Here is a 26,892-nt window from a genome sequence, read left to right as displayed (position 1 = left end):
AGCCTGAGCAACAAGAGCGCAGGGGAATCATAGCTGGTAGATCCACCTGCCCCCCCCCCCCTCCCCAATTCAAGATTCCAAGATCTACTGCTGCATGGAGTAAACATATAAGATGAAGAATCAGTGGGAAGAAACAATCCAGTAGAAATTTGTGTAATTTTTTTTAGTAGGACTGGCCATTACTGAAGGTGAATGAAGATGACTGTAAGAGGGTGTGTGACAAAGACAAGGGCGCCTCACAGGTAAGATTAGAATGAAGTGATTACCATACCATAGAGTAAAGGCAGTAAACGTTTCAGACGGGGCATTTTTTTTTCCAGAGCATGAGCCAAAATTGCTAAGACAATTTCTCTTAGTATATTTGGGAGAGGGGGTTTTGCAGCGCTTAGTGTTCAAAGTTACAGGGGTGTGAATAAGAGCGGGTTTGGGAGGAGATGCTGTGAAGGAAACCAATGGGTGGATGTATAGTAAAAAAATGTTAGGGGCCAGCCAATAAGGATTAGTGGCAGTGTGGCAAAGGATCTCCAGGGGACCCTAAAATACATATAAAACTAATTCATTTGTTTGCTTGTGAGGCGCTTATACAATATACTGTTTCAGAGCACCCACGGGGCAGGGAGGGAGGGTCGAAAAATAAGAGATGGGGGGGGAGGGTTTGAAGACAACCCTACTGTGCCTTGAGTTTTCAGAACATGCAAGTTCAGAAAGGAAGAGAGGGCAAGTGCTGGGGAGTCCAAGCCTGTGGGTGAGCCATGGACGAAGTGCTAAGAATGCAGAGTGCTACACGGCCTTGTCCGTGGGAGGTGCAAGTGCAAGCTGGGAGGAATTGGTGCAGGAGGCCAAGGCCCCGATGATGCATAAGGGCCAAGGACAGCAATTCAGCAACTGTGGGATTAGCAGAGGAGAGAAGGAGGAGGAAAAGAGGAAAGTCTTAAGGAGCTTCTGAAATTTGAGAAGATCCTGCTCAAGGTGCAAGGGGAGGCTTTTCCAAAGGAGGGAGCTGGAAGAGGAGAGAGAGCAACACCATGTTTAGCAGAACACTTTACACACAAACAGTTGGTGCAGAGGAGCGAAGTGGTCTAGAGGGAGTGCATTTAGAGGGGTAAGGTTGAAGATAGTGGGGTCCCGGGCCCAGACAGCCCGGTAGATGATGCAGGGGGATTTGAATGTAATTGTGCAGGAGCCAGTGAAGACTTTAATGTAGGAGAGATGCAACCCTTGGGTTTAAGGCCAAGGATAAGTCTTGCTGCCCTATTCTGGATAAGTTAGAGGGGCCACCGAGTGGCAGGATGAGGCTATTATAAGTCTGGAGAGAACGAGGGCTCAAGTCACACTGAGCCTCTGAGGGAAAGTGAGAAAAGGTAGAATTCCTTTGAGAAGAGCCGACAGTTGGACCTCTTGGCAATGTCCTGAGCCTGAGGGAGGAAGATTACTCCAAGGTCTGGCTTCGGTTCAAGGCACAGGGGGGGTGAGCCCAAAAAGCAAGGCCAGAGTGAAGGGAGCAGGGGTCCCAATGAGAAGGATCTCAGTTTTACAGGCGGGAGAGATCATTGGAGGCGCACCAGCACTAGATGGCAGATAGGCAGTTAGGGATGATGAGGGTGCAAGAGGATCAGCAAGCAGGGAGTCTGAAGAAGAGCCGTGTAATCTGAACTATTTAATTACCCATTGAGGCAGCTGTATGTGTGGCATGCAAGCCGTATTGAGTATGCAAGCCGTATTGGGTATGCAAATACAGTTAACCTCTGCCCCGGGGGAACAGAGGTATTGAAATAAAAGATTGGCAGAGTTTTCTTTTATAACCTCCCACGCCTGGACCAGAGGAAATAAATTGAGAATGTTGCGGAATGGGGAGAAACCAGACATCAGTAAACCAATGAAACCATTAAGAACAGGTCGCAGTACCTCCCCCTGCTCCCATCAGAGGTCCAAGTAACAGAAGGGGAAATTACAGAGGAAAAACAGAATCCTGGAGGACAGCTGCTCAGAATGCTGCGAGTAAGCACTCTGGCCTTGTTGGAGCACGACTACCTTGGTTAAAGTCATCAAGTTACTGTATTTTGTTAAGTGTACAGATTTGATGGGGGTTATGTGGAGAGACCACAGACAGTTTCCGTAGAAGACAGGGAAGCGTTTTGGTCCCTTTGCTAGTTTTATTATATATTGACAGTTTGGTTCCAGCATTCCAAGTGGCTGCCATGGCTGCTCCAAGATTGGGAAGTTATAAATGGAACCTCCTTTTGCTTGCAGATGTCGTTTTGTTGTCTAAAACCCTGATGGGTTTTCAGAATCAACTGTATGATTTTGATTAGCTGTGTTCTGCATCAGTTTGGGCGTAAGGCCCGCACAGGGTTGAGCTTCCATCTGAACTCTCGGTTGTTGGGAGTCTGAAGCCTTTAATTATTTGGGGGCATATCTTATCTAACACATTAAAATGGTTGGTTGAAAAAAGCTCATTGAATCTTCTACCCCAATGTGGGTTAATAGGAGTCTCATGAATCTCTCGATGGAGAAGCACTCAATTCCCTTTAAGATCCATCAGGGCCAGACAATACCTGCAGTAACATACAGAGCCGAACTATGGGGATATGGTGATTGTACCCCCCCCCCCCATCCAGATTGCCGAGAATAGATTCTTGAAAACTCTTCTCGGCCTTCCATCAAGTGCACCATTTACCCCGGTGGTGTATGAATTTGGTATAACAGTAATTAAATGGATTATCATGATTCAGCCTGTCTTACACTGGCTATGCATATGGAATACAAGCGCTTACATTATTATTGGGAAGAATTACATTAGTTATTTCTTATACCGGGTGGAAGACGATGGTTACGACATGTTAGAAATATGCTAACTAGTATTGGGACTGCGGACTCACGAGAAAACCAGAAAAAGTTTGGGTCACATATAAAATGTCAAGAAATGTTTCACCGAGTGGGCTTGGAGTAAGATGATAGACAGCTGTTTAGGGAAAAAGTCAGCAGTCTCTTTGCAGCTAAAAAGTGGGCTGTAATCAGCAGACTCCCAACCTTAAACGCTGGTATGCAAAGTTTTGGTTGGGTATTCTTCCACTGCCCTACTTTACTGCCAAATGGAGTAGCGGTAGTACATCAACTCTTTGCCCGCTCTTAGCCCTACAAGTTAAGGGGTATATCCGCCACTTATTGCCAGAAAATAGGCAAATACTCCCAAAATGGGGAGTAAAAAGAGCATACCCTTCTTCTTTCATCAGGGATGTGTTTGGACCAGTAGCTAAGCATAAGGCCACAGAAAGAAGCTCTATTATTATTACTACCTGATATGAAGAGGAAGAGTGTACTTTTCCATGTACATGTGTAGATTGGTGCAAAGCAATAGGTCTTACAAAACTTTTTTCCATGCTTATTAAAATAACTGGGAATGGAATTTTTTACACTCCTAAAAAATAAATTTTACTCCCAACTTTAAAAATACTTTATTACTTTAGGGGGGGGAGGGGAGACTGGTTGCTGTAAGTGATTAATGGAGATGTAACCGACTGTTTTATATCGGTTTGTACCATTTTAATATGAGTTAGTATTTTATGGCGTTTCTGCCGAAACAGTTATTGGAATTGGACTACCAAGTTGTGGAGGTTATAGGGCTAGAGGAGGGAAGCAGACAGCAAGTATAGTCAGATGATCCTGGAGATCCCAACAGAGCAGGAGAGCTCCTGCAAAATTGAAACTTAGTAGTTGATATTTGGAGAGCAGAGATTTGTGGTGCAGGAAGAAGCAGGACAGCCAAGGAAATGAGTAAAAGTGCCGAAAGAGACTGCAAGATTAAGAACACAGATGCTGCATTAAGTGTCAGAAAGATAAGAAAGCCATGAAGGTGCTTGGACAAATAGTGAACACACTGAAATAACTAATTATCGAGAACTGAGGGCACAATGAAACTAAGCATCAGAGACCAGACGTCTCTTGGAAGGAAAAAGAAGAGATGTTCCACACCCAATCATTTAAAAATAAACCTTGTAGCGAAACCTACACAACTATGAATTTTTGCTGGGAGCATGTTTACCTGAGAGCGAGAAGGGCTGTGGAGATGTTTATGCCAGCCGCTGTAATATGCGCCATGTCAGTGACCACTATAGTATATCCTTTGGGCATGTGCTGTGTCCATACCAGGGTTTTTCAAACTGGTTTGGTGACGTCAAGTTAGGTGGGAGGAATGGAGGAATAGTGATGATTCATGGGTCCAGGGAGCAGAACCTAACTAGACAAGACAGTGAAGGGGCAACAGTAGGAATTTCAGATTAACTTCGCAAAAACAGGAAGCACAGTAGTAGACCGCCGATGCATAGGGTACGGTACGTTCCAGCAATCCATTGCAGTGTGGAAGTCGGATGGAATTAATAAACTTAATCTTCTCTTCAGAAACCAGCCCAAAAGGACTGGATTTGCCATGGCTCAATAGGTCAGGTAAATTTGAAGTCCATGAGAGGACAGTGCAAGAAACGCACAGGGGCAAAATGAAGGTGAGGCAAGTGCCTCAAGAGCAGACCACGGGTGCACACTGAACGACATGCACCAGTTTGTAGGTTTGATAGATTAGGCTGCTTCATGAGTCAAAGGGTCTGCGAGAGGCTGCCTGAAGTGAAACCTAGATTCTTGAAAAATTCCTGCTCTAGTCGCAAAAGAGCGACTAAATCAGGCCCATTGTCTGCGATACTGAACGTTTCAGAAACCCCTGCATCTAGAGGCCCCCCCAAAGTCAACTGTCAGGAAGTAGTGGGGCTGTAAGTGCTATGTATTGACTCAATCGTCCGGCATACACGGTTATCCCTTAACTTCTGACATGAGCAATTCTGAGCCTCTGCCTGTGGGTTCAATAGGGCTGAGAAAACCCCTCCACCAATTTACGTCCACATACTGAAACCGAAGCGCCCCTCTGCCCCCACCCCAATGAATGTACTTGCGTGTGGAGGCGGGGAACTGAAGATTACCAATTTGTAATCACTAGTCTTTAGGAGGAACTGTAACCTATGTAGAGTAAGCACACTGGGCAGATGGGGCATCTGCACCATCATGTAGCTCCTTGCTCTTCCCGTTGCTCAAATTCCTGTATTGGATTGACTAGTAGGTTCTGCCCCTTTGTGAACGCCCCCACCCCCCTAAACGGCACACCTTTGTTCTTCTGTATTGCTTAGGTTCAGAGTTGCTCTTCCTCACCCGTTTTTCTGTTTGTCTTTTAACATAGCAGCAATAAATATCTAAAATGCTGAAAATGCCTTTTCTATTTAGTGCAGCTTTACCATTGGGTGCTCCTTTTTAGACATTTAGGTGGGAATTAAGTGTTAGAGGTTTGTCTGACCAGACGCAGCACTTGCTTGAATGCAGATGCTTTACTGACACTGTATGCCATTACAAGTAAAAGAGCCAATATGAGATGTGTTCAGGGCCGTTTTGCCTGTGATTGCCCAGAAGAGCTGTGTTTTGGGCAATCGCAGGCATAGCAGCCCTGAAGTTACAAGTAGGAGCATCCCAGAGGAAAAGTGTGCGTTCTGAATCACTGAACATTTAGTAGCCCTTTTGACAAGTCGAAAAGTAAACTCTGTTACAGTTGAATGTTACCTGCATCTTAAATGCCCATCTCTTATGCAAACTCACTAACCCGCCTATTAACCCTTAAGTGCCAAGGACGAATATCTTTTTGCATAGACTTGCATAATGGCCTGGCACTTAAGAGGATAACAGGATTTTAACTAACAGGTTACACAATCTCTGCAGCAGGGTTCACCGACTGAGCTGCCTTTCCCAACAGGCAGACACTGAAAGGCACATAGGGTTAGGGCACTGGCAGTTCCATGCGAGGCTTGCCTGACAAATGCTTGTGAAAAGCTCCTGTCTGGGCTATCCCTCTATAGTCGGGAGATTCATAATGAGGCTTTGAAATGTGCTAGATATTTGGCAGTGAGACTCCAATCTGACATGGGAGAAGCATACGTTTTGAAAAGCGCAAGACCAAATAGAAGGGATAGATGTATATGACAGCAATGCCATCTTCACACTGTTGGATGTTGGTGGGAGGAGCTCAGACACTGTTCTTGCTCTGTACTTTAGTTCGCTGCAGAAAATGCAAACACATGCTCATGCTTTCTTTCAGCAGCCCTGTTAAGAAATTCAGGTACTGCCCCAAAACATAGCAGTCCTGCTAAGAAATGCGGGCACGATGCAATCAGCCCTGCTGTGAATATTTGACATTGTGTGACATGTGCACGGTACAGCAGCTCTGTTGATCAATTAGGCTACTTTGCCTGAATATATAGAAGTCCGGTTGAGAGGTACATCTGTGCCACTGACAATATATACTGCACTGCCTCTAACTGTATCCATTATACCTGCTTGCGGTGGGTAGTCATAAAGGGAGTTAAAGTTCAGACCATATGCCTAGCTATGCAATTGGTGTGCTTCTGTGATGAAAAGAACACAAAGTATGAAATGCCCATGCTGCTGCAACTGCGCTGCCTCCATTAAAGCCAATTAAGCAGAAATGCAGCCCTTAAGACAATTTTAATTTTACACAATGCTACCTGTGTCCTAAAAAGCAAAGTGAAAAGCATGTTCACGATTCAAGATGATTTAATAACACTAACCTACAAAATGCAGGCAGTTGTGGAAAAAAAAAAAAAAAATAAATAAAAAAAAACACATTCCCTTTTACATTACTCAGAAAAGTATTATCTTGATAAAGAGGAGAGTGTAGTTGCTCCTTTCAAGGAACGATTAAGTAAAGTAAAGCGTGGATTTGCAAGTTGCTGCTAGCCAGGCTGTCACCAGTGAGTTCCATGATTTATGGAGGTGATATGATATAGCACCTATACACAATGTGTTTCAAAGCGCTTCAAGGCAAGGGAGGGAAAAGGGAAAATACAATTCTTACAGGCCATGAACAGCAAGGACGTGAAATTAACTATCGTACGCAGCCTGACGACATTTCAGATAGTGCTTGGGAGAGGTGGGGGGGTAGGAGATAAGAAAAGTGAGGAGGAGAGAACAAGTTTTCAAAAAGAGTGGAGAAGAGAGGAGAGCGAATACAATTGCAAAATTCAGTAGTAACACAATGTTGCAAGCCAGGATACAAGATGAAGACGGGAACAGCATGATTCAGGGCCGCCATGAGTACAAGATGCAAAGAAGTCCAGCATGAGAGTTGAGAAAGGGTGACGCACCGTGAATCAATGAAGTCCATAAACGTCAAATCCAGCATTGGCCACAAGACGGTGATGGTGAAACCAGAATGTATCAGGACTGACTCATGCAGAAGTAGGTTGGGGGAGAGCAGGGTTGAAGAATCAAACAAACAAGCAACACCTCTGTGCGAGATGGGTGGAAGGGGAACAAGGGAACATCACGGGTTACTAGAGCAGCAACCAGAAGGCGCCAGGTGGGCAGGGCTTAGGCAGGTGACCTTAGATCCACTTGCACCTTCTCTCCATCTGCAAAAGAAAAGGGGCTGGAGGGCTCCTTGAGTAGGGAAAAAGAGCAGCTACCAGGAAGGCACCAAGTGGGCGGGGCTTGCTAAGTGGTGAAAGGGAGCAGCAACCTGCAAGGCGCCAGGTGCTGCCATAAATAGCCAGTGTGGTGTACGCAAAGAATTAAAAAGGGTTGTATAGATAAGATTTCGAATGGATTGTGTCCTCCCACGTATTCCTCATCTTAGATAGCTTGTCTCCCAGCTTTGCCGATTCGGAAAAACATTTTCACTAGAGGGCGCAGTGTTGGAGGCCGCAGAGTGTCAAAGTCATCCACTGTATAAAGGGCTCGAGCAGCACACACTACCTCAGTTCCGTTTTTCCGAGCAACTGCTTCGTGTCACGAATGGCGCATCAGGTTTTTTCTCGACGATGACCTTTGTCATCTACTCCCACCACACCCAAGACAGGTTTCAAATAATGTCAGAAGCGTGGTAGGAAAATGTCAATAACCGACCCCCATCGGAATTGCCTCTGGTGCCTCAACCCAGACCATCAGGTTGACGTGCAGTTCCTGTCAGGCCAGGGAACGGAGAGGTAAACTGCCGCTTGGGGGGTGGGGGGACTTGCACGTCTTCTAAAAGACAAAGATAGGAAGAATCTAGTCGAAAATGAGTCATTCGAGGAAACCCCCCCCCCACGCCTCTGACTAAGAAGTCAAAAAAGCAACGTCACAGGTCATCCTCCTCTGAGAAAGTGATTTATCCATCCAAGCACAATTCCCCGGAAAAAATGTGAGGCCTTCGATGCTTAAAATATTTGAGAAAGCGGTCCAAACCCTCTCGAAGATGCCACGTGGAGCTTATGCCTCTGCTCACTCTAAAAGTGACAGAGGGAGATGAAAGACCAAACACGCGAGAGCCGAAAAATAGAGTGTCAAGGGAAAGTTCCCCCGACGCCTAGTACTAAAACAAAACCTCGGGTGCATAAAATTGGTGGTAGCGGAATCGACGTGCAAGTCAAAACTCTACGACTACATCATTGAAACCGCCGACAAAAGTGGCGTCGGCACCCTCGACTATATCGAAGCCTTCGACATCATCGAAGCCTCCTTCGTCAAAGCCAGTGTCTTCTTTATCGATGCCTTTATCGAGGCATTCTTTAATCCTGATACCCAAGTCAACGCCATTGCCAGGCCCTCTTCACCTGAAAAAGCTTTCCATCCGCAACCCAGACAGTAATTTTTCAGATCCAGGTCATCCATTTTTGAAGAATACTCCACTGAAGAGGATGTTACTTCAGCTGGAGTTGGGTTTGGAGCCAGAGAGGTCCCTGAAGAACTAGTGGACCCGAATTCCAAGGTAACAGATCTTTATGACCGTCTCCAAAATGCCATTGGCCTAGACACTTCCCCTGAAGTGGAATTTGAGAGACCAGACCCTACAGATCCTAGTTATAGAAAGCTCATGGGAAGTGTCATTGATTTTGTGGGTTGGAAGGCAGCTTCCCCAAATTTCGACCAGGATGACATGACGGACATCCTGACTAAAAGTCCTCTAAATGACCCTGTTCTTCCATTCCATAACACACTTCAGAAGAGGGTGATGGTAAATTGGAATACTCCGGATTCGGTTTCAGCAGAAGAAATTTGTACCAAAATACAAGCCATCTTCATCAGATCCAGAAACATCCCTCCCCTGAAAGTTTAGTGGTACAAGCTGCAACCTCCACTGGGCAATCAGCTAACCCCTCAATACCACCAGACAGGGAACGTTGATGCTTGGGCCCGGAAAGTTTTCTTCTGGCTGCATGAAATCGACTAATGTACCTTGTACTTTAGCAAGATTTACATATACCCAGTGGGACTGCATGACATCAGCGGCTGAACGCATCCCGGAAGGTGAGGAACGGGATGGTATCCTGGCGATAGTAACAGGCTATGGAGGAATGCCTTCAGTCAGGACTGGACACTGCTGATAGTGTAACCAGGTCCATGGCATCTAGCACGGTTCTACGCAGATTTGCATGGCTGAGGATATCTGGCCTTGTACCGGATGTGCAGTCTAGATTACTCAATATGCCCTTTGATGGCTTGAGGTTGTTTGGCAGCAAGGCGGACGAGAGCTTGGAGAAGCTGCAGACGTCAAAAGAGGCAGCCTCAACACACTTACGCAGGCTCATCTTCCTGGAGGAGTCGCCCCTTTTATTTCTGCTCTTTTGGGAAAGGGAGGGGGCAGGCCAGTCAAAGAGGCCAACAGAGAAAACCCTTTTGTGGGGGAAAAGTGGGAGGTTCTAGATCAGCCCCAGCAGCAGCTACTACCTCCTCAGTCACTGCTGCAAAGCCACTTTGAGGTCTTCACCCACAAGACCCCTTGGGAGGCAGAATCACTCGGTATCCGGATGAATGGCAGGGCATTACGTCAGATGCCTGGGCACTATAGATAGTGACCCATGGTTACTGCCTTCGTTTTAATCAAAGACCTCAAAGTCATCCATCGGGAGCCAACTCTAAAAATTCCAGACCCGCTCCTTGTGCAGGAGATTTTAACACTGCTAGTGAAAGGAGCAATGGAACATGTACCTGTAGCGGAAAGGAACACGGGTTGGTACTCCCCTTATTTTCTTATCCCCCAAAAAGGACGGAGGATTGAGACCCACAAATTTGAACACATTCCCCAGGAAGGACAAGTTCAAGATGGTGACCCTTTCTCAGATCCTTCAGGCTCTTCAGCTTCAGAACTGGCTGGTTTCATTGGACCTTCAGGATGCTTACTTTCATGTGCTAATCCATCTCAAGCAAAGGAAGTACCTGAGGTTCGCAATTGGTGGTTCTCATCAGTTTTACCATTTGTGCCGACCTCCGCCCCGAGGGTTTTCACCAAGCTGATGGCGGTGGCAGCGAGTATCCGGAGAAGGGGGATTCATGTCTACCCAGGGCAAGTTCACAGAACGAGCCCACGAACATCTGGCCTTGACCTGCCACTTACACAGACTGAGCTTCTCCCTCATTTACAAGAAGTCACAAATGGTTCCAAGCCAAAGACTCCCAATTCATCGGAGCAGTCCTGGATACTTCCTCAGGGAAAGCCTAGCCTACCGAGGAGAGCTCACCACATTCTGCAGATGGTAACAAATTTCTACCGGCATTCGACTTTGTAAGGTTACTAGTCCTCATGGCATCCTGCATTTTTCTGGTGCCAGAGGCCAGATTGAGGATGAGATCCCTTCAATGGGCCCTCAGGACTCAATGGTACCAATTTTCGGGGGCGATGTCAGACCATCTGCAAGTCCTGGCCAAAGTGGCTCAAGATCTCCTATGGTGGGCTTGCAAGGAAAATATCCTCAAGGGGGAACCTTTTTTGGCAACCATGGCTGGAGATAATGCCTCAATCACAGGGTGGGGAGCCCACACCAACAATCTGACAATCAGCGGTCGTTGGTTTCCATCGGAGTCCAAACTACACATCAACTTTTTGGAGCTGAAGGCAATCAGACTAGCGCTGAAGGCCTTTCTGCCCTCTGTACAGGGACAAAATGTCCTGATAACGACAGACACCACAGTGGCCATGTACTACCTCAACAAAAGAGGCGGCGTAGGATCACTCCCACTGTGCAGAGACAATGCAGCTCTGGTTCTGGGCCATGCAAGAGCGAATCCCTCTATCAGCACTTCACCTAGCCGGAGAGCTGAATACAGACGTGGATGCTCTGAGCAGGCAGAGCACAGTCTCCCAAGAAAGATCTTCGCCCTTTGGGGAACCCCTCAAGTGGATCTGTTTGTGACCAGTGCCAACCGGAAGTGTGAACTGTGCTGCTCAAGGGAATTCCCTCCAAGAGGAGCTCTAGGAGACGTGTTTGTGGTGGACTGGGTATTTCCACTCTACACGTTTTCCCCAGTCCCTGTAATTCCTCAGGTAATCAGGATTTTAGTTCTGAAAAACCATGATCCTAGTTGTCCCGGATTGGGCCAGGAAGACGTGGTACCCAGACCTTCTTGACATGTCCATCTGCCCTCCAATACGTCTTCCACAAAGAGAGGATCGTCTCTCTCAAGAGGAAGGTTGGGTTCTCCATCCAGAGCATGGTTTCTGAGAGGCAGAGATATGAGGATTGGGACCTCCTGAATGACGTAATGGAGACACTGCTTTAGGCCAAAAGGCCAGCAACAAAATCCATGTACCGGTGTTGTTGGAACAAGTTCAGTAACTGGTGCAGGGATAAGAATGTGGATCAATTTTTATGTAATACTCCCAACAGTACTTTTTCCTCTTACACTTGGCCAATTTGGGGCTCCAGGTTGGCACTATAAAAGGATATCGGGCAGCACCATCTATCTTTAAGCGTTCCACGGAAGAAGGGTCCCATTTTAAAATGCCCTTAGTCATTCAATTCTTGAAATGGCTAACAAATGTGTACCCTCTGACACCTTTTCAGGTGCCCATCTGGGAGTTGAATTTAGTGTTAACATTTCTCATGTGTGCCCCTTTTGAATCTTTACATTCTTGCCCATTAAGCCTGCACTCTTAAAACAATTTTGTTGGTGGCTATAACATCAGCCCGCAGGGTGAGTAGCAGGCCCTTTCTTGTAAGCCTCCTCACACCGTTTTCCATAGCGACAAAGTTGTTCTAAAAGTCAAACCATCTTTCTTGGTTAAAATAATCTGATGTTCATACAGAAAATTACCTTACCTTCTTTTTATCTTCCTCCTCCTCACGCTAGTAACGAAGAGGAAAGGTTACATAGACTGGACCCAAAAAAGGCCGTTTCTACATTTCCAGATTGACAATGTGACCAACTATTTGTTGGATATACTGGACACAAATTGGGCCGCGAGTGTTTAAACAAACCCTATCCAGATGGATAATTCTAGCAATTTCTGTGTCTATAAATTGGCTGGAAAAGAGCCTCCAGATGGAGGAAGGGCTCATTCAGCCAGGGGCATGGCAACTTCCACGGCTCTTCAGAGGGGTGTCCCGGTGCAGGATATTTGTGCTGCGGCCACCTGGTCGTCAATGCACACCATTGTGAAGCATTACTGCGTGGACTCTACTTCATATCAAGGCAGACTCTTTGCTAAAGCGATCCTTGATTCAGTCCATAATTGAATTTTCTGGTACTCCCTCCTCTAAATTTTTACTGCTTTGGGAGCCTAAGATGAGGAATACGTGGGAGGACACAATCCATTCCAAGAACAAGTTACTTACCAACTGTAACGTTCTTTCGATTGGATGTCCCTCCCACATATTCCTCATCTACCCTCCCAAACTTCCCATCCGTACAGTTTGCGCCAGTTGCACTCGAAATTCCTTAAGAGCCTAAGGACTTTAAAGCCTGATCAGCTGATGCGACCATGAACACTAAAAACAGAACCGAGGTAACGGGCACTGCTCGAGCCCTATGCACAGCGGATGACATCGACGCTCGACAGCAGCCCTCGGGGGAGTACAACTCTGCGGCCACGAACACAGTCCCCTCCGATGAAAACTTTTTTTTTTCAGAAGCAGCCAAGCTGGGAGACAAGATATCTAAGATGAGGAATATGTGGGAGGAACATCCAATCGACAGAACGTTACAGCTGTTAAGTAACTTGTTCCGTGCGTAAAATAATAAGCACCTTTTCTGGAGGGATGGCTTAATCCGTTACTTTCTTATTTGAGGTGGGTTGTCCTGCGAACAATGGAATTGTTACCCAAGATGGCTATGAAGAAGGTGTAAAAGGAGTTCCCGGAAGGCATTGCATTTCAGTCCTTGGATAGCTTTGAAGGTGATGCATAGGCAATTCTCTGTCCCTCAGCGAGCCAATGAAGGAATAGCAGGATGGGGGAAAGCGTTCTCCAAATGGCACAGGATGAGTTTAGTCTGGTAGTCTCACAAATTAGCATAGTTGTGCTCAAATCAACCGCAGTAAATCTAGCAAGAACTAAGGAAAGGGCGGGACTGTATTGGGGGTAGGGTGGAAACATGCAAGGAAGTGAATAATTCTTTGTGGATTTAAGGTGGCAGAAATACATGGAGGGCGTCAGTCTCGACTCCAAGTCTCATGTGATGGTTCATGAGACAGGTCAGCCCATGCAGAAGGTCTTTTAGAAGTACGGCTCAGAATTTCCATTGTATTCCCAGTCCCTCAGCTCTTTTCTGCAGGCCTGGAAAATGGGAAGAATGAGTCAGCCAAGACTGAGACCCTTGACAAACTGGAGAGGTCAGTTAGGACTGCAGGTCTAGGCAGTGGAAAGGACTGGTGTATAGTGAGAGTATATGCTGTTGCAATGGGAAGGAGAGCCATCCCAGACAAACGCATACTGAAATGTCAAATTGCAATCTACTAGCGAAGCCAATATCACTTAGCCCCAGCCCCATGCATGAATGCCAGCTCCCAAATATCAATGAGCACACCAATGGCACCAGATACACTTAAATCAGAACTGTTAAATCAGAACAGAGAACTAGAAAAAAAGGAAGCCCAACACAATACTTTTCCTTTCAGCCCCACTGCAAGGGGCTCTGGGATTTTCTTGAGGACTGGGAAATGGCAGGTGACCAACCCAGGATAGGCATGGGCAACAGGAGAAAAGGCATGCAAGACTAAACTGCATGCCTTGGGGAGGTACATTAGCCCAGGCAGAGGGTCTCGTAGATGGCATGCCAACACCAGACCATCCATTATATCCCCAGTCCAGGGACTGGGGTGTTTTTCCTCAGGCTTGGGGAAACGCAGTCTGGACTGTGGTTCTGTGGAAGAGGGCAAGTCGGGCCCTGGGTGGCCCTAGACACACAACCCCCATTTTTACCCCAGAAAGACCATGAAGTTGCGGTCAAAGCGCTAGTCAATGTAAGGCTGACTACGGGAACAGTACACTTGTGGTTATACCTGATAAATTAAATTAAACTGCCTTCATAGGGCCCAACATGCTGAAATTCGATTGATATTTAAAGCACCCAAAAATGCAACTAAATCTGCAATGCGCAGATCACTACTTGCTTCAAGCAGAGAGGATGACCAGAAAATCCTACGCTAGGTATTAAAATGCCTTAATAACCTAGCTCCAAGCTACATGCCTTGCAGGAAGGTTTATTATAAGCCTAAGCACCACTTACGATCCCTTGACAAGCACAGAAGTGATTCCACCATCTAGATCCGTCTATAGGGGTGGCAAACATTTTTCAATATATGGGCGCATATTATGGAACTTACTGCCTTTGGACATTCGGAGCACCATACCATTTAGATATATTCAGGAAGGCATTAAAGACGCATTTGTATACCTAACCGCACTGCCCTTCAGTTAGTGATACCAGTGCGTCTAATAAACTAGTAACATCTGCGCTTGGATGCAGGCAATTCTGCTGAAAGCACGTAGAAATACCTAAAAATTAAATTGCAATATTGGACCCTAGGCAAAAGAGTGGGCTCAGCACACTGCAGGAATAGGCAAATAGGAGAGCAGACGAGTCAGTCCAGGGTGCCGACCAGGCAACTGTAGTAGGGCTCGCAAAATCCACTTGCATAGTCGTGGAGATTTAAGTGGGACGTTTGAAACTTATTTCACATTTATTTGGTTGCTGTAAATGGCAAATAAGAGTTTCACTGTGTGTAGCTGGCCTCTGGGTGACATTGGGCCAAATATTAAGTGGGCACCATTTTCAGTTAACAGAACTTAGTGGGAAAATGTCATCACCTATCACCACAGGTCAATGACATATCTCCTAAATTGGCTAGGCAATGTAAAATGACAGGCCTGATCGAGTTGGATTGTAAGTATTTGCAAGGCCTGTGTATGGAAGAAGAATCGGCCCGGACAGCAGTGCAGGTCTGACCAAGAAGGGAAGCTCTAGACTACATCCATTTCAACCATTGCACAGGGACTTCAGACCTAGCAATTATTGGGATAACTAGTCAGCTCAGAGACATCCCTGGGCAATGGGGAGGCAGAGTCAACTGAGCCCGTGGGTCTACTCTATGGGAAGAAGGGCAAGTCACTGCGGACTGGAGGCATGGGCAATATGACAAAAGAGTAGGTAGTGAAAGTTGGTTTAGATGGCAGTCTAGGAAGCAAGATATGCAAGCAAGATGTGCCAGACACAAGTCTGGTAAGAAGAGAGGCCAGCACCAGATTGGTGTACCCCTGGGTACTAGAGTATCAAGCCTCTTCTAAATGCATGTGCAATGGGAGGGACGGAAGGTGAACAAATGAGCCCAGACTACCGGTCTAAGTTTTAGGCAGGATGGAGAGTAGGACCAGACTGGAGGATTGGGCAATGGGCTGGACAAAATAAGGGGACGCGAGTCCAGACTGGAGGATTGGGCAATATGGGAGAAACATCACCCCACGGATGAGACCTAGGAAGCCTAAGAGGCAGATGCAAGCAAGTCACCCCACACTACAGGCAGACAACACAGGGGGAGGAACATGAGATTACAAGCTTCTAGTGGGGCTTATGCCCCAGACATTAACTGCCAGTTCACAGCTTGCCGTCAAGCACACCTTTGGCGCATGGATATGGTTTGGTCAAATCATACAGGAGGGAGGTCAAAACCCCCCAAAAAAAAAAAACAAAAACACAAACATTTTTTTAAAAAAATGGTTCCAGCACCAGCCCAGGGCCTTTGGCTTCTGCAGGCTTGGACATTGGCAATACCATCAAATTCCAACTGCTGACATTGATAATGAGGGGTTGGAGTTGGGGGCAAGTCTGAAAACGACAGTTGTAAGCAGTGGACAAGTAGAGTCAGCCCAAAATACAAGCCTAGGCAAGTCGGCTCAGACTACTTAAGGCTTAAGAGGGGGGGTTGTAAACAAGGCAACATAGGTAAATGGGAGGGCAGAATCGATGTGTGTAACCCCAAAAATGCAGGACTGGGGCCGGGCGATAAATGCTTCGGTCAGCAAATGCAGTAGGCCCAGAATATTTATTCTAGACCCGGTTGGGTGCTCTCCTATTCTATCAGAGCACCCTTACAAGTTAGGAAACCTGGCCATCTACAACCACCCCATAGCATTATGCATTCCCTGCTTCCCAACTGATCACCACATGCTACAACGGTAGGAGTCCCTTCTGTTCTCCACGGCATTGAACTCTAAGAACACCAATGGCGGACAGCGTCTCAAGTGGCTCAGCGATTGTACTGGCATTTTCTCAGTTCGCTCTCGTGCAGCTTGACACGCACATCACGTTAAGAGTGTGTTCCTGGGCTTCGGGGCCCTTTGCCCTCTACCTGGGGGATTCCTCTACACTCCTGGGTGCCAAGGTTATTGGTGATTGATTGCGCAGGGGCTGGGGACGCTGCAGTTACCGAGACGGTGCTGTGCGTTTGAGAAGCAGTGAACCCACTGTACCAGCCAGGGTCATGTAGTAAGTGGAGTGGATCACTCGGTAGGGGGCCTGTTGGTGTTCAAGTGTTGGGTGGTGAGGCTTTCGCCACAGTCATAGCTGGCAAGAAGGTGGAATTTTAGGAAAATCCACAAACTGCCGCTAGTACCCAGTACAGGGCAGTGTTTTCCAACAGCTCCCCCAGCATTTGACAACAGTTATTTTCAGGACATTAGGGAAGCAAAGAGCAGTGAGATAAGAGCAGTCTGCAAACAGAGTTGGCTGGAGCAAGAAAGTCAGTGCAGCATGTGGTCGGAGCGGCGCTGGGATATAACGGATGAAAAAAGGATCATAGTGCACGCCTTGCCCGTGTTGATTTGCATGTAGCTCTGCCGCTTGGTAGAGCTAAGGTTGCCTTATTCTATATGTCAGAAGCGGCTTCGGTTTGTTCCTGGAGGTGTGGCTTGACACACAGGCAGTATTTATTTTATTTATTCACATTTGTTGAGCGCACAAAAGCCTGCAGGCATCGTGGCGCTTGTTACAGTGGATGATCATGGCTTAGTTACATACAACTACAGACAAGCATACGAAGTACAATTTGTATAAGCAGTTAGCAAAGCTGCAGGAGTGGGAAAGTATAAGCAGTTGAAGAGCAAGGTTTTTCCAGAAGGCATGGAGAGAAGTTTCAGCTCTGAGTCCAGTAGGGAGTGTATTCCATAGCTTAGGGGCAAGGTATGGGAAGCCCATCCCTCCAGCCTTTGCCCTGTTGGTTTTTTTTTCCCCCTCTGATACCTTCTCCACGAGGAAGGTGTGTGCATCTGCCGTGCAATGCTGGAGAACTGAGTCCAGCATTCAGGAAAGTGGGCCAAAGCACACACCAGAGTAAAGATTGAAGAGTAGAGTGAGTTGCGACAGAAGCTACCTGATGAATTGAGGTGGTGAGCTAGGGGGTGGGGTCTTGTGAGCACTTCTGTGGGAGGGACATTCAGAGTCGTGTTGCCTGCTCTCCCTTTTCTGCCCTGAATGTAGTGAGCCAGTACTACCTTGGACTATAGTGACTGGCATGACGGTGAGACTCTTGGTCCAGAAGGCACTAAAAATCGTTATTGGGTACAAAAGTTGGTAGGGCTTGCAATACTTCACGGCGGACCACGATTAATTGTAGTGCCTGAAGTCAAGTGGCTATGAGGGAACCCCCTGGGATCGAGAGACTGAAGGAAGTGAAAAAACAGGGAGGCGGCAGCAATCTGGCTGGCCGAGACAGGTGGTGATGAACTAGGTTGACGCCGAGGAGACCATTGTGATTAACACAGCCAGTTCCTCGAGTAGCCTGGTGGCTGCCACTGTTGCTACAGTGGTTTCTGATGGTAACAATGATGCAGAGGACTCGGAGCTGAGAGGCGGGTTGCAGGGAGGATAAATCAAGCATCAGTACTATTGGACGTTCATACGTATGATCTATCTGGACGTATAACCCAGGGGATAATCTCCAGGCACATTCTTGGCACCACATCTGTTTGCGAAGGGCCATCATTAATATCGACTAGGTCATGTGTACCCACTGCGTCTAATGATAAAACCTCTGATGTTGCTCACAAACTAGTAGCCACGGCCGAACCCTCATCTAGATCAATTTCGGAGGAGTTTGAGCGTTCAATTGACCGATATTACTCAGAGAACTGTTTACCAGGAAACTGTGCATTGCAAGACAGGGTGGAGTGCGTAGCTGTGGAAGAAGTCCCGGAAGATGCCATTACATCCATATGGGTGTACAAGTTGTGACCTTGGAGGAGGATCTCATTAAGGATATGGGGTTGTCCACACAGTGCGGTCCGGCATCTCAGGATTTCAGTGGTGGGACCAATCCTATTTGACAACTCCTATGTACTCCATCCATAATCAAAGAAATTAGTAGCAACTATCCAGTATGCCCAGTGTGAACCTTGGATATCTGCATCCACCGATTTTTGGGCTTAAGCCTGCTATCCGATGGCGAACTAGTTGTTGGGCACAGTAGAAGTACAAATACAGATCATATTTTATATTTTGCCACACCTCTTAACAGGCTCTCAACAGCATTTATGGAATTGAAGGACAGGGGAGAAAAGGGAAAACTGATACATGTCTGGGGCTATTAGCCTGCTGGTAAAGTCTGTGTCCAGCCTGGTAGGAAGGGATATTGATAAGATATGTATATTCAGTTGGGGGCCGTGTCATCTGTATCCCACTGCCGAAATCCGACAAGGATAATACGTAGCCCCTCCTGGAAGAGCTGGTGGCAAGCCACCCGGTACGGATTATGGGGGCTGCTAAATCTGTGGGAAAAGATGAACAGACAAATGATACATCTACGCAGCCCAAAAGCAGGGCAGAGTCTAACATCAGGATGCCCAACCCTAACTTACTATTAAGTCTGATAATGGAAAGCAAAGCAGTGTGCACGGATTTAATCTGGGTGACAGTGGAAATAACACTTGTAACAGACAAATGATGCATCCACACAGCCCAAAAGTGAGGTTGAGGTGGACACCAGGATGCCCAGCCCTCAACTCACTCAAGGCTGACAAAAGAAAGAGGGGCAGTGTGCATGGATTTAATTTCGGAGACCGTGGAAATATCATTCGGAGCGATGTCAATCAGGAAATTCCATGTGGTGGCAGGAAGCTGGGGACTCCCAAGGTCGATCTGGGTTGTCAAAATACAAACTTAATCTGTTGTTTTAAGGGACTAACACATAGTAATCAAAATGCCTACAAAACAGCCTTAGCGAAGGGCTTATCCGAGGGGCACGCCATTTTGTTGCAACCGTTTCCCACTGTACGCATTCCCGACTAGGTTTTGTAAGGGTTGCAATGCTAGCTTTTTTTGTGTCAATGCAAACTTTCCCATGTGTATCCTAAATTGTCAAGATGCACTAGCTAAAAGGGGAATTGAGGACACCAAGATAGACATGCGTCATCTTCATGGATTCCAGGGTTCGAAATTGAGATTCAATGAGCAGGAGCTAAAAACCAGCTCCTCTGTGTCGGGCATCACCCTGTAGGGCGTAGCTACTGTAGGGGGAACCAGGAGCCAGAGATGCTCTTTTAACTTTGTGAACATTTTGTTTGAACCATTTTCTTTAAAATGGTTATGAGATGGGTTCTGGTTCTTGTTTCTTATTCTCAAAGTTAATATATTTACATGTTTGGAAGACACCAGTTGGCATTAGGGGCCAAATGTAGCTACTAGTAGCTGTTTGTTTCAAGCTAACCAGGCTCTATTATGCTAGAAGCAGGAGCTAAATAGTGCCCATCTCCCCTCAATCTCAAACCCTGCGATTCATGGTATTGTTGGCAAGAAGAGGTGAAAGGGGACAATGGCTTTTTGAAATCTGCACGTCATCCCTGGGAAATTGTGCTATGGTACCAGTACTGATCTTATCAAGCCCAATCGTCTTATTATTGATTAGACAAGAACAGAGTTGGAGCAGAGGTCGAGGCAAGCCGGCATGGGAGAAGGTGTATGCATTCCATATACTGGTTCCACCCTTGAAACAGCTTTAGGGAACGTGGCCTGAGTTTGGAGACTGAGAACTTGCTATGGAGGCAACTGAGAGGTGGCTTGTTAAATGCTTTGTCCGATTGGCCCCATGTCACCCAGCCAGCTAAATCCCTGGTGATCCGTTTCATGAAATATGGTTGCCATCAAATCTAGATTGGGCAGTCCAAAGACCAGGTCACTTTTTGAGAAGTTAGACATTGTCTTATTACAGGAGACCTGGGCTGTCACTGTGAATGGGTGTGTGGCATATAGTATAGTGGCACGAAATAATCTTAGAGGACGTTGCTATTGGGGTTTGTCTATTCTGGCAAAATCCACTTATTTAGCAAACTGTCCTTTGGAGTCTTCTCACCCATTCTTGCATGCAGTTAGAATCTGCAGGTTGGGTGGGAATGATATGATGGTGGTCACCTTTTAGAACAGTCCCTGTGCACAGTGCACCAGGGGCTGTCTCGTGGCGTTATCCTCTGTTGTGGAGGGCCTCGTCAATCCGGCTGCTGCCAATGGGCTATTCCTGATTCCGGGGTGGGATTTCAACGCCAAGATGGGTGGCAGCCCCGGAACTGGCTTATTCGATTCTTCCGAGTCAACCAGGATTTCGATTCCCATTACGAGGGACATTAGAATTTTCACAGAGGGACGTATGCTGTGAAGTTCCTCTATGAATGGGGGTTGCGTTCAGCTAATGGCCATTTCACATATGATATCCCTGGCAATTTTCCTTTCTCGTCAGCTTCGGGTCACTCATCGATTGATTACGTGACCCAGTAAAATCCTGGGGGCGAGGTTATCAAGTTTAGTGTGCTGGGCGACATTTGCAGTGATCATTTTCCTATGCTGCTTGTGCTCAAAACCCTGAGGAGTCCCGCCCTCAAAAAAGGGATATAGTTGGTGCCTGCGCTGTATTTAAAAGACCGCCGCCAGGAAGACTGAAATTAAAACAGATTCCTGAAAGGTATGTGTCAATTCTTCCACCACTAATGAAGCTAGCTTTTTTGACAGCGTACAATGGCCATTCTTTTTACAAATTTAAGTCAAGAGGCGCTGAGGTCATGGTTTCTGATCAGGTTTGGGTGGCTCACTTTCACGCCCTCCACAGTGGAGATCATGCAGTGGTGGCTACTGAACGACCACTGGCCGTAGATCCCCTGCAGTTGCCATACTCAATGGAAGGGAAACAAAATTAAAATTGGGGGAAATTGTATTAGCTGTAAAATACCAAGCCAGAAATAGGGCTCTAGGTCTTGACAATGTCTGGGCCCCGATTTTGACTCTGGGTTTTAATGCTATTTGTGTAAGGGGTATGCACCCGGTTTCTTGGTCACAGGCAGTAATTCAGCCGATATTTAAAAAAGGGCAGAGGGTGCTATAGCGTCATAGACCCATTTCGCTTAATCATGGGAAGGGTCCTCCTGTTGAGAATCGAGTCTTGGGTGGAATGTAACAATGTTCTTACCCTCCATTGAACTGGGTTTTAGACCAGGTCTCGGAACGGCTGAGCAGTCCTTAAACCTTTATTTGGTGGTGGCTCACTGCGTGTATCAAGGATGAACCTATTTTTCTTGCTTTCATGCATCTGAGCACCACCTTTGACAAGGGCAATCGTAATAAGCTTTGGTGTGTGCTCAGATCCATGAATTGTTAAGGTGTGCTGGTGGATCTTCTGGAGAGACTACTTCATCCATGGTGACTTGTGGGAGTGTGCAGGGACGGTGCACTGCTTTCTTTCAGGTGGAGCGGGGGTGCACCAGGGCTGTGTGCTGGCCCCCCTGCTTTTCTGTCTGTACATGAATGGTCTTTATGTCCATTTACTTAATTCCACTCTGGATGTCCCCAGGGTGGTTAGCCAGCATGTGCCATTTTTGGGTGATGCAGTTCTGCCGGCCCACACTCCAACCCTTGCAGCGCTTTAATGATTATGCTTCTTTCAAGTATTCCCTGGATCTGGAGGTTAATGCCCAAAAACCAGCAGTCATCGTCTGTACTAAGGGGAAGTGTCCTCCAAAATATCAGACCATGTTCAGTAAGGGGGTCTTGATCCCCAGAGTCTTTTTGATTATCTGGGGGTTAGATTCCCATCAAACTTTAGCGCTGTAGCCCATTTTACCAAGCAGGCTGCAAGGTTCAAACAGGCTGAAGGGGGGGCGGGGGGGGGGGGGGAGACCATGGGCCATGGGCTTGTTAAGTCTAAATCGGTTTAGCTGGTGCGAAACGTTTATAATGGGAAAGCTATTTCTGTTGCCATTTATGGCATGAGCTGTGGGGATGCAGCAATGTTGAGCCCATACATGTGGTAGAGAACACTTTTTTAAACTAATATTGGGGCTTCCACGCTCGGCCCCTAATTTTGAAGTTCAACAGGAATTGGGATACAGGTTCATCAGTGACCCCATCGCAGCTCAGCCCGTAAATCATTAGGGTAGGCTGCAGGGACAGCAAGGCTGGTTTAACTCAGGAGTTTCAAACACTTGGTTCCTAGGGACCCCTACCTGAAGATTCCCTGGCTGGCTTAAGTATGTAAAGGCAATGGTGCCAGAAAGATATGGCTCAACATTTTCTTATGAGAGATGTTGTGCCGTGCACGTTTTGAGAGCTATAGAAGGATGTTCCAGATCATAGGGAGTCATCTGAGATCCAGAGGCCCGCTAATAGGAAACATGAGATCATTCCAAACGCAGACCTGCAGAAATATTTGCAATGGGTACACAACCCACCTGAGCATGTTGAATACAAGAGCAGTGGTGGTGGATTGGTCCAATGGCAATGAAAATTACACTCCCAAGGAAGACTAGGCCAATTTTTTACTATTTTTTCCAGCTTTCCTCTTACGAGATCGCACGCTTAAAACCACTCTTGCATGGCCAGGGATTCCTTCTGCATCAACCTGCACTGTTGCTACCCATTATGGGTGGGATCAATCTGTGTGGATTGGGGTTAATTATAATGTTTAAAGACTGCGCTGAGGAAACTTAATGGAAAGGGTTTGAATTGGTCATTTTAAAAATATTGCATTGTTTTAGGAGGGTGGAATGTTATTCTTTTATTGTGTAATTATGTTATGTATTGCTGTTTGTGGGTACTTTTTGTCTTCCCAAACACTAACTACTGTCCGTAGTGCCCACACGAAACTTTAGACAACCCCCACTTATTCCGCCCCAAAAAGATTTTAAAAAGTGAAGCCTACAATTGACATTCCACCCCAAACAGCCCTCCAGTGAACGCTTAACCCCCCCCCCTTCCAAAACATGTTGCACAACTACTACGGTAGTAACTAATTAGCCTGTCCTACCATATCCAAGATTATAAAACGTCCGTGGTCACGAGAGCAGCTCCCTCCAATAAATATCTTGGACATTTCAAATCCGTCCGGTGCCCGTATAAGGGGTCGGGATACACCACCCCGCCAAGGTTTCATTTTAATTGTTACTTGGGTACCCGTTTGCCCACATTTCAAATTGTTACTTTGTTACCAGTTTACCCTTTCTGGGTAAGCGTTGTGGACATACGAGGGCAAAAAGACTCCCATGATCCGCCCCAAATACATTTCGTCACGGCTCAAACCAAACATTGGGAACCCCCCCCCCCCTGCCAAATCACACGGGGGGCGGAACTGCCTCCGCAGCGTTCTACGCCGCTCAACGCCTAGCCCTACCCAACCCCCTCCCCCCCACAAACAGAAAATTTCGTCGCAACAATAGTGTTTCACCAGGAGAAAAAAAAAATCATAAGCTATCGAATGTCTAGTGCCCTTTCCAAAACGTAACATCGCCCACTCTACACAGCCGGCAATGGAAATCTTTCCCTGCCCTTCTTCAGCCATTTCAGGCCGTGGCCTACCCGGCAGGCTTCACTGCACCGAGCAGGAAATGGCTGCATCTCGCATGTGCCTGGGCCCAGATTGCTCTCGGGGCCGACGGGGCGTCTGCATCCACAGGACACCCTAGAGGGAGCCCGATATGAGTGCCACCCGTTAACCTCCTCACAGAACAGTTTATACAAAACGCGAGTACCCCACCTCCAAATAATCCCGCCCAAACCAAAACTGCGTTAATACACTGGAGGAATCCCGGTCTCGTGTTAGGCGCACACACACAGTGGGTGGACTATTGTAACCAATATACACCTCACCATAAGCCATGGCCTGTATATGGTGATCAGGGTCTGTAGGTGGGGCGCACTTCTCTTCTTGGAACTAGAAAGCGTGCTTGGCGGGTGAAGCCGCTTTAGCAACTGGCCTCGAGTAGTACGACTCCCATTTTAGATAACCCTACGGCCACGTAAACCACGTTTTTACATATTGGTGTAAATCATACAGCCAGAGCCGCCGCGCCCCCCCCCCTCACACACTTCAGCTTATGTGCGAGCAAAAACGTAGCCCGTCGCACCTTGGATCTGAAGAACACCGTTTTGAATCATGAGGCATGCAACCATTTTGGTTTTATTCAGCGCAGTTCCGCGGTTAGATAGGTGGCTTCTAGACTCAATACGAAAGCAGCCATTCAACAAAAGGAGTCGATAAGGACGATCGTTGCCATAATAAAAACAACCAACCTGGATATAAATGATCTAAAGCTACAAATTAACAGTACGCCCACCCCCTCACGTCTATGAACTTCCAAGCATAAAGCTGGTCACCCTCACCAACCTCCCCTAAAAGGGATCACAAAGGCACCCTACATCAACCATATGCAAGATCCAGTTCACAATGAAATCCGTTGACTCACACCTTTGTTTTTCCTCACCTGATTTGTTGCCAATCCTGCTGTTGATCTGGTTCATTTCCAGCTCACCCGAGCTGAGCTTGTCCTTTCGGTTGGGTAGGATCTCTTTAGGGTTCCTGTTCTCATCACGAGCTATGTTCTCCTTTTGCATAATGTCCAGTCACTCCTCAAATTCGAATTCAACTCACACAAAGCCGGTAGAAAATAATAGGACTAAAAAAAAAAAATCCCCTAAAAAAAAAAAATAAAAAAAAAAAAATCCTTTCAAGCCACCAAAACCAAGGCTACGAGCGCTTCTTAGATCCAGGGGGAAGGGTTGCGGAGAAAAAGCAATTTTTTTCTCCCCGGTTCCTTCGGTTTTAGGACTAGTTATTTTCTTTCCGGTTCGCCTTTACGGCAATTTTTGGGTTGTTTTCCCTCGCCGATGCAGACGGTTTCCCCCCTTTTCTCGGCGCTTCTTTGTCCAACGGGCTTGAAGCTTTTCTTGTTGTTTCGGTTGAGGTTACACAATGTAACCAGGGCCCTAGAAAGGCAAAGAGAAGGCACACACCACACCTTAAGGCCGTGGCAGAGGAAGGAAGGGGGCCCAGCTCAACCCTTCTATATCCCAGCTCAGCAGATTGCAAAAGAGAAGGCGACGAGAGAGAGAGAAAAAGAGCAGGCTTTTTTTCTCTCTAACTGACCAAAAAAAAAAAAGGAGCATGTGACAACTTTAAATAGAAGCCTCTCCCTGCCTGGTAAATGTGGCTAGTTTTTCAAGAGGAGCAGATTGCACACAGCAAAAAAGCAGGGCCTTGGCGGGGTGGTTACATCAGAGAGCGGTGGGGGATGGGAGAGGAAGAGGAGGAGTAACGGTGGTGGGAGAGGCGAGATGACTCAGGAGGAGTGGCACAGAAGAAATGAAGGGCGGTAACCTGAGCCTGCAGAGGGAAAAATGGTACGTGTTGTGCTGGTGATGACTCAAGGGAAAGAATAGCCGAAATTAAGCATGAGGGAGCGAAGAAATGCAAAAAAGAGAGAAAGTGAGTTAAAAGGGAGAGAAAAGAAGAGAGCAGTGGCGTCCGAGGAGAGAGTAAGACATAGAAAACTCGTGTGAAATAGGGGCGGTGTAGGGGTTTACGGGGGGCGGGCGTAATTAATGTGGAGATTGATACGGGCTTTCGTTATTTGGTCATGTTGTCTCAGAGCTAGGGCTTCATGGCATGCTTTGAGCCTGCGGGATAGAGGTAGTTTTCACACGGTTACCTACCAATGCAGCAAGTACTTATTTTTGTCTTAATGGGGCTGTCTTTGGGATTATAATATTAACCAGAGCAGGAGTCGGGGAACACGCGGCTGGACGGCGTCCGCCCACTTTTTTTTTCCAGAGGGAGACGCCGTTCCACTTATGCGTTTTCAGTGATTAAAACAAATATACCTACCAGTGCGCGTGGCAATGAGCTAAGAAACTTAAACGTGGGACCACACCAATCTCATATGAGGCAACGGTAAAATGTCTCTTATTGACTGCTGCACAGGGCATGATTTTTTACAATCCTTTCTAAGGCATAAAAAGTGTACAACATTGGCAAATGCATATTCGTCCTGTCCAATTTCTGGAAATGGGAAATACACCCTTGAAAACATTAATAAGGCACCATTTTAGCAAATACATTAAAAACAAACAATTCATACGTTTAATCAAAATCATCAATGCACCAATAAAGTGTTATCCTAGATCCTAACACCCAGTCATTTCCCAAACTCCAATCACAAGTAATTCCCGATAGTCACTTATAAAGGCTTTAAAAACTATAGAAAGTTCATCACTGTTAAGATTACCGAGACATGGTGCCCATTAAAAATCCTACTCCACATTTCATCTACAGTTAACAATTTT

General features: G+C 46.7%; 1 protein-coding gene across 1 annotated transcript in view; it reads right to left on the bottom strand.

The window, feature by feature from the left end:
* Positions 1-25,793, bottom strand: part of LOC138581007 (FMR1-interacting protein NUFIP2-like) — a 65,411-nt gene extending 39,618 nt beyond the window's left edge. Inside the window, exon 1 of the mRNA XM_069652006.1 lies at positions 25,035-25,793. Coding sequence (XP_069508107.1) covers positions 25,035-25,164 — 130 coding nt within the window. The 5' untranslated portion in view covers positions 25,165-25,793. The remainder of the gene's footprint in view (positions 1-25,034) is intronic.
* Between the last annotated feature and the right edge of the window lie 1,099 nt (positions 25,794-26,892).

The sequence above is a fragment of the Ambystoma mexicanum genome, chromosome 3p (genome assembly GCF_040938575.1).
Source record: "Ambystoma mexicanum isolate Mex_15411 chromosome 3p, UKY_AmexF1_1, whole genome shotgun sequence".
Lineage (NCBI taxonomy): Eukaryota > Metazoa > Chordata > Amphibia > Caudata > Ambystomatidae > Ambystoma > Ambystoma mexicanum.
This window is presented reverse-complemented; position numbering and strand designations above follow the sequence as displayed.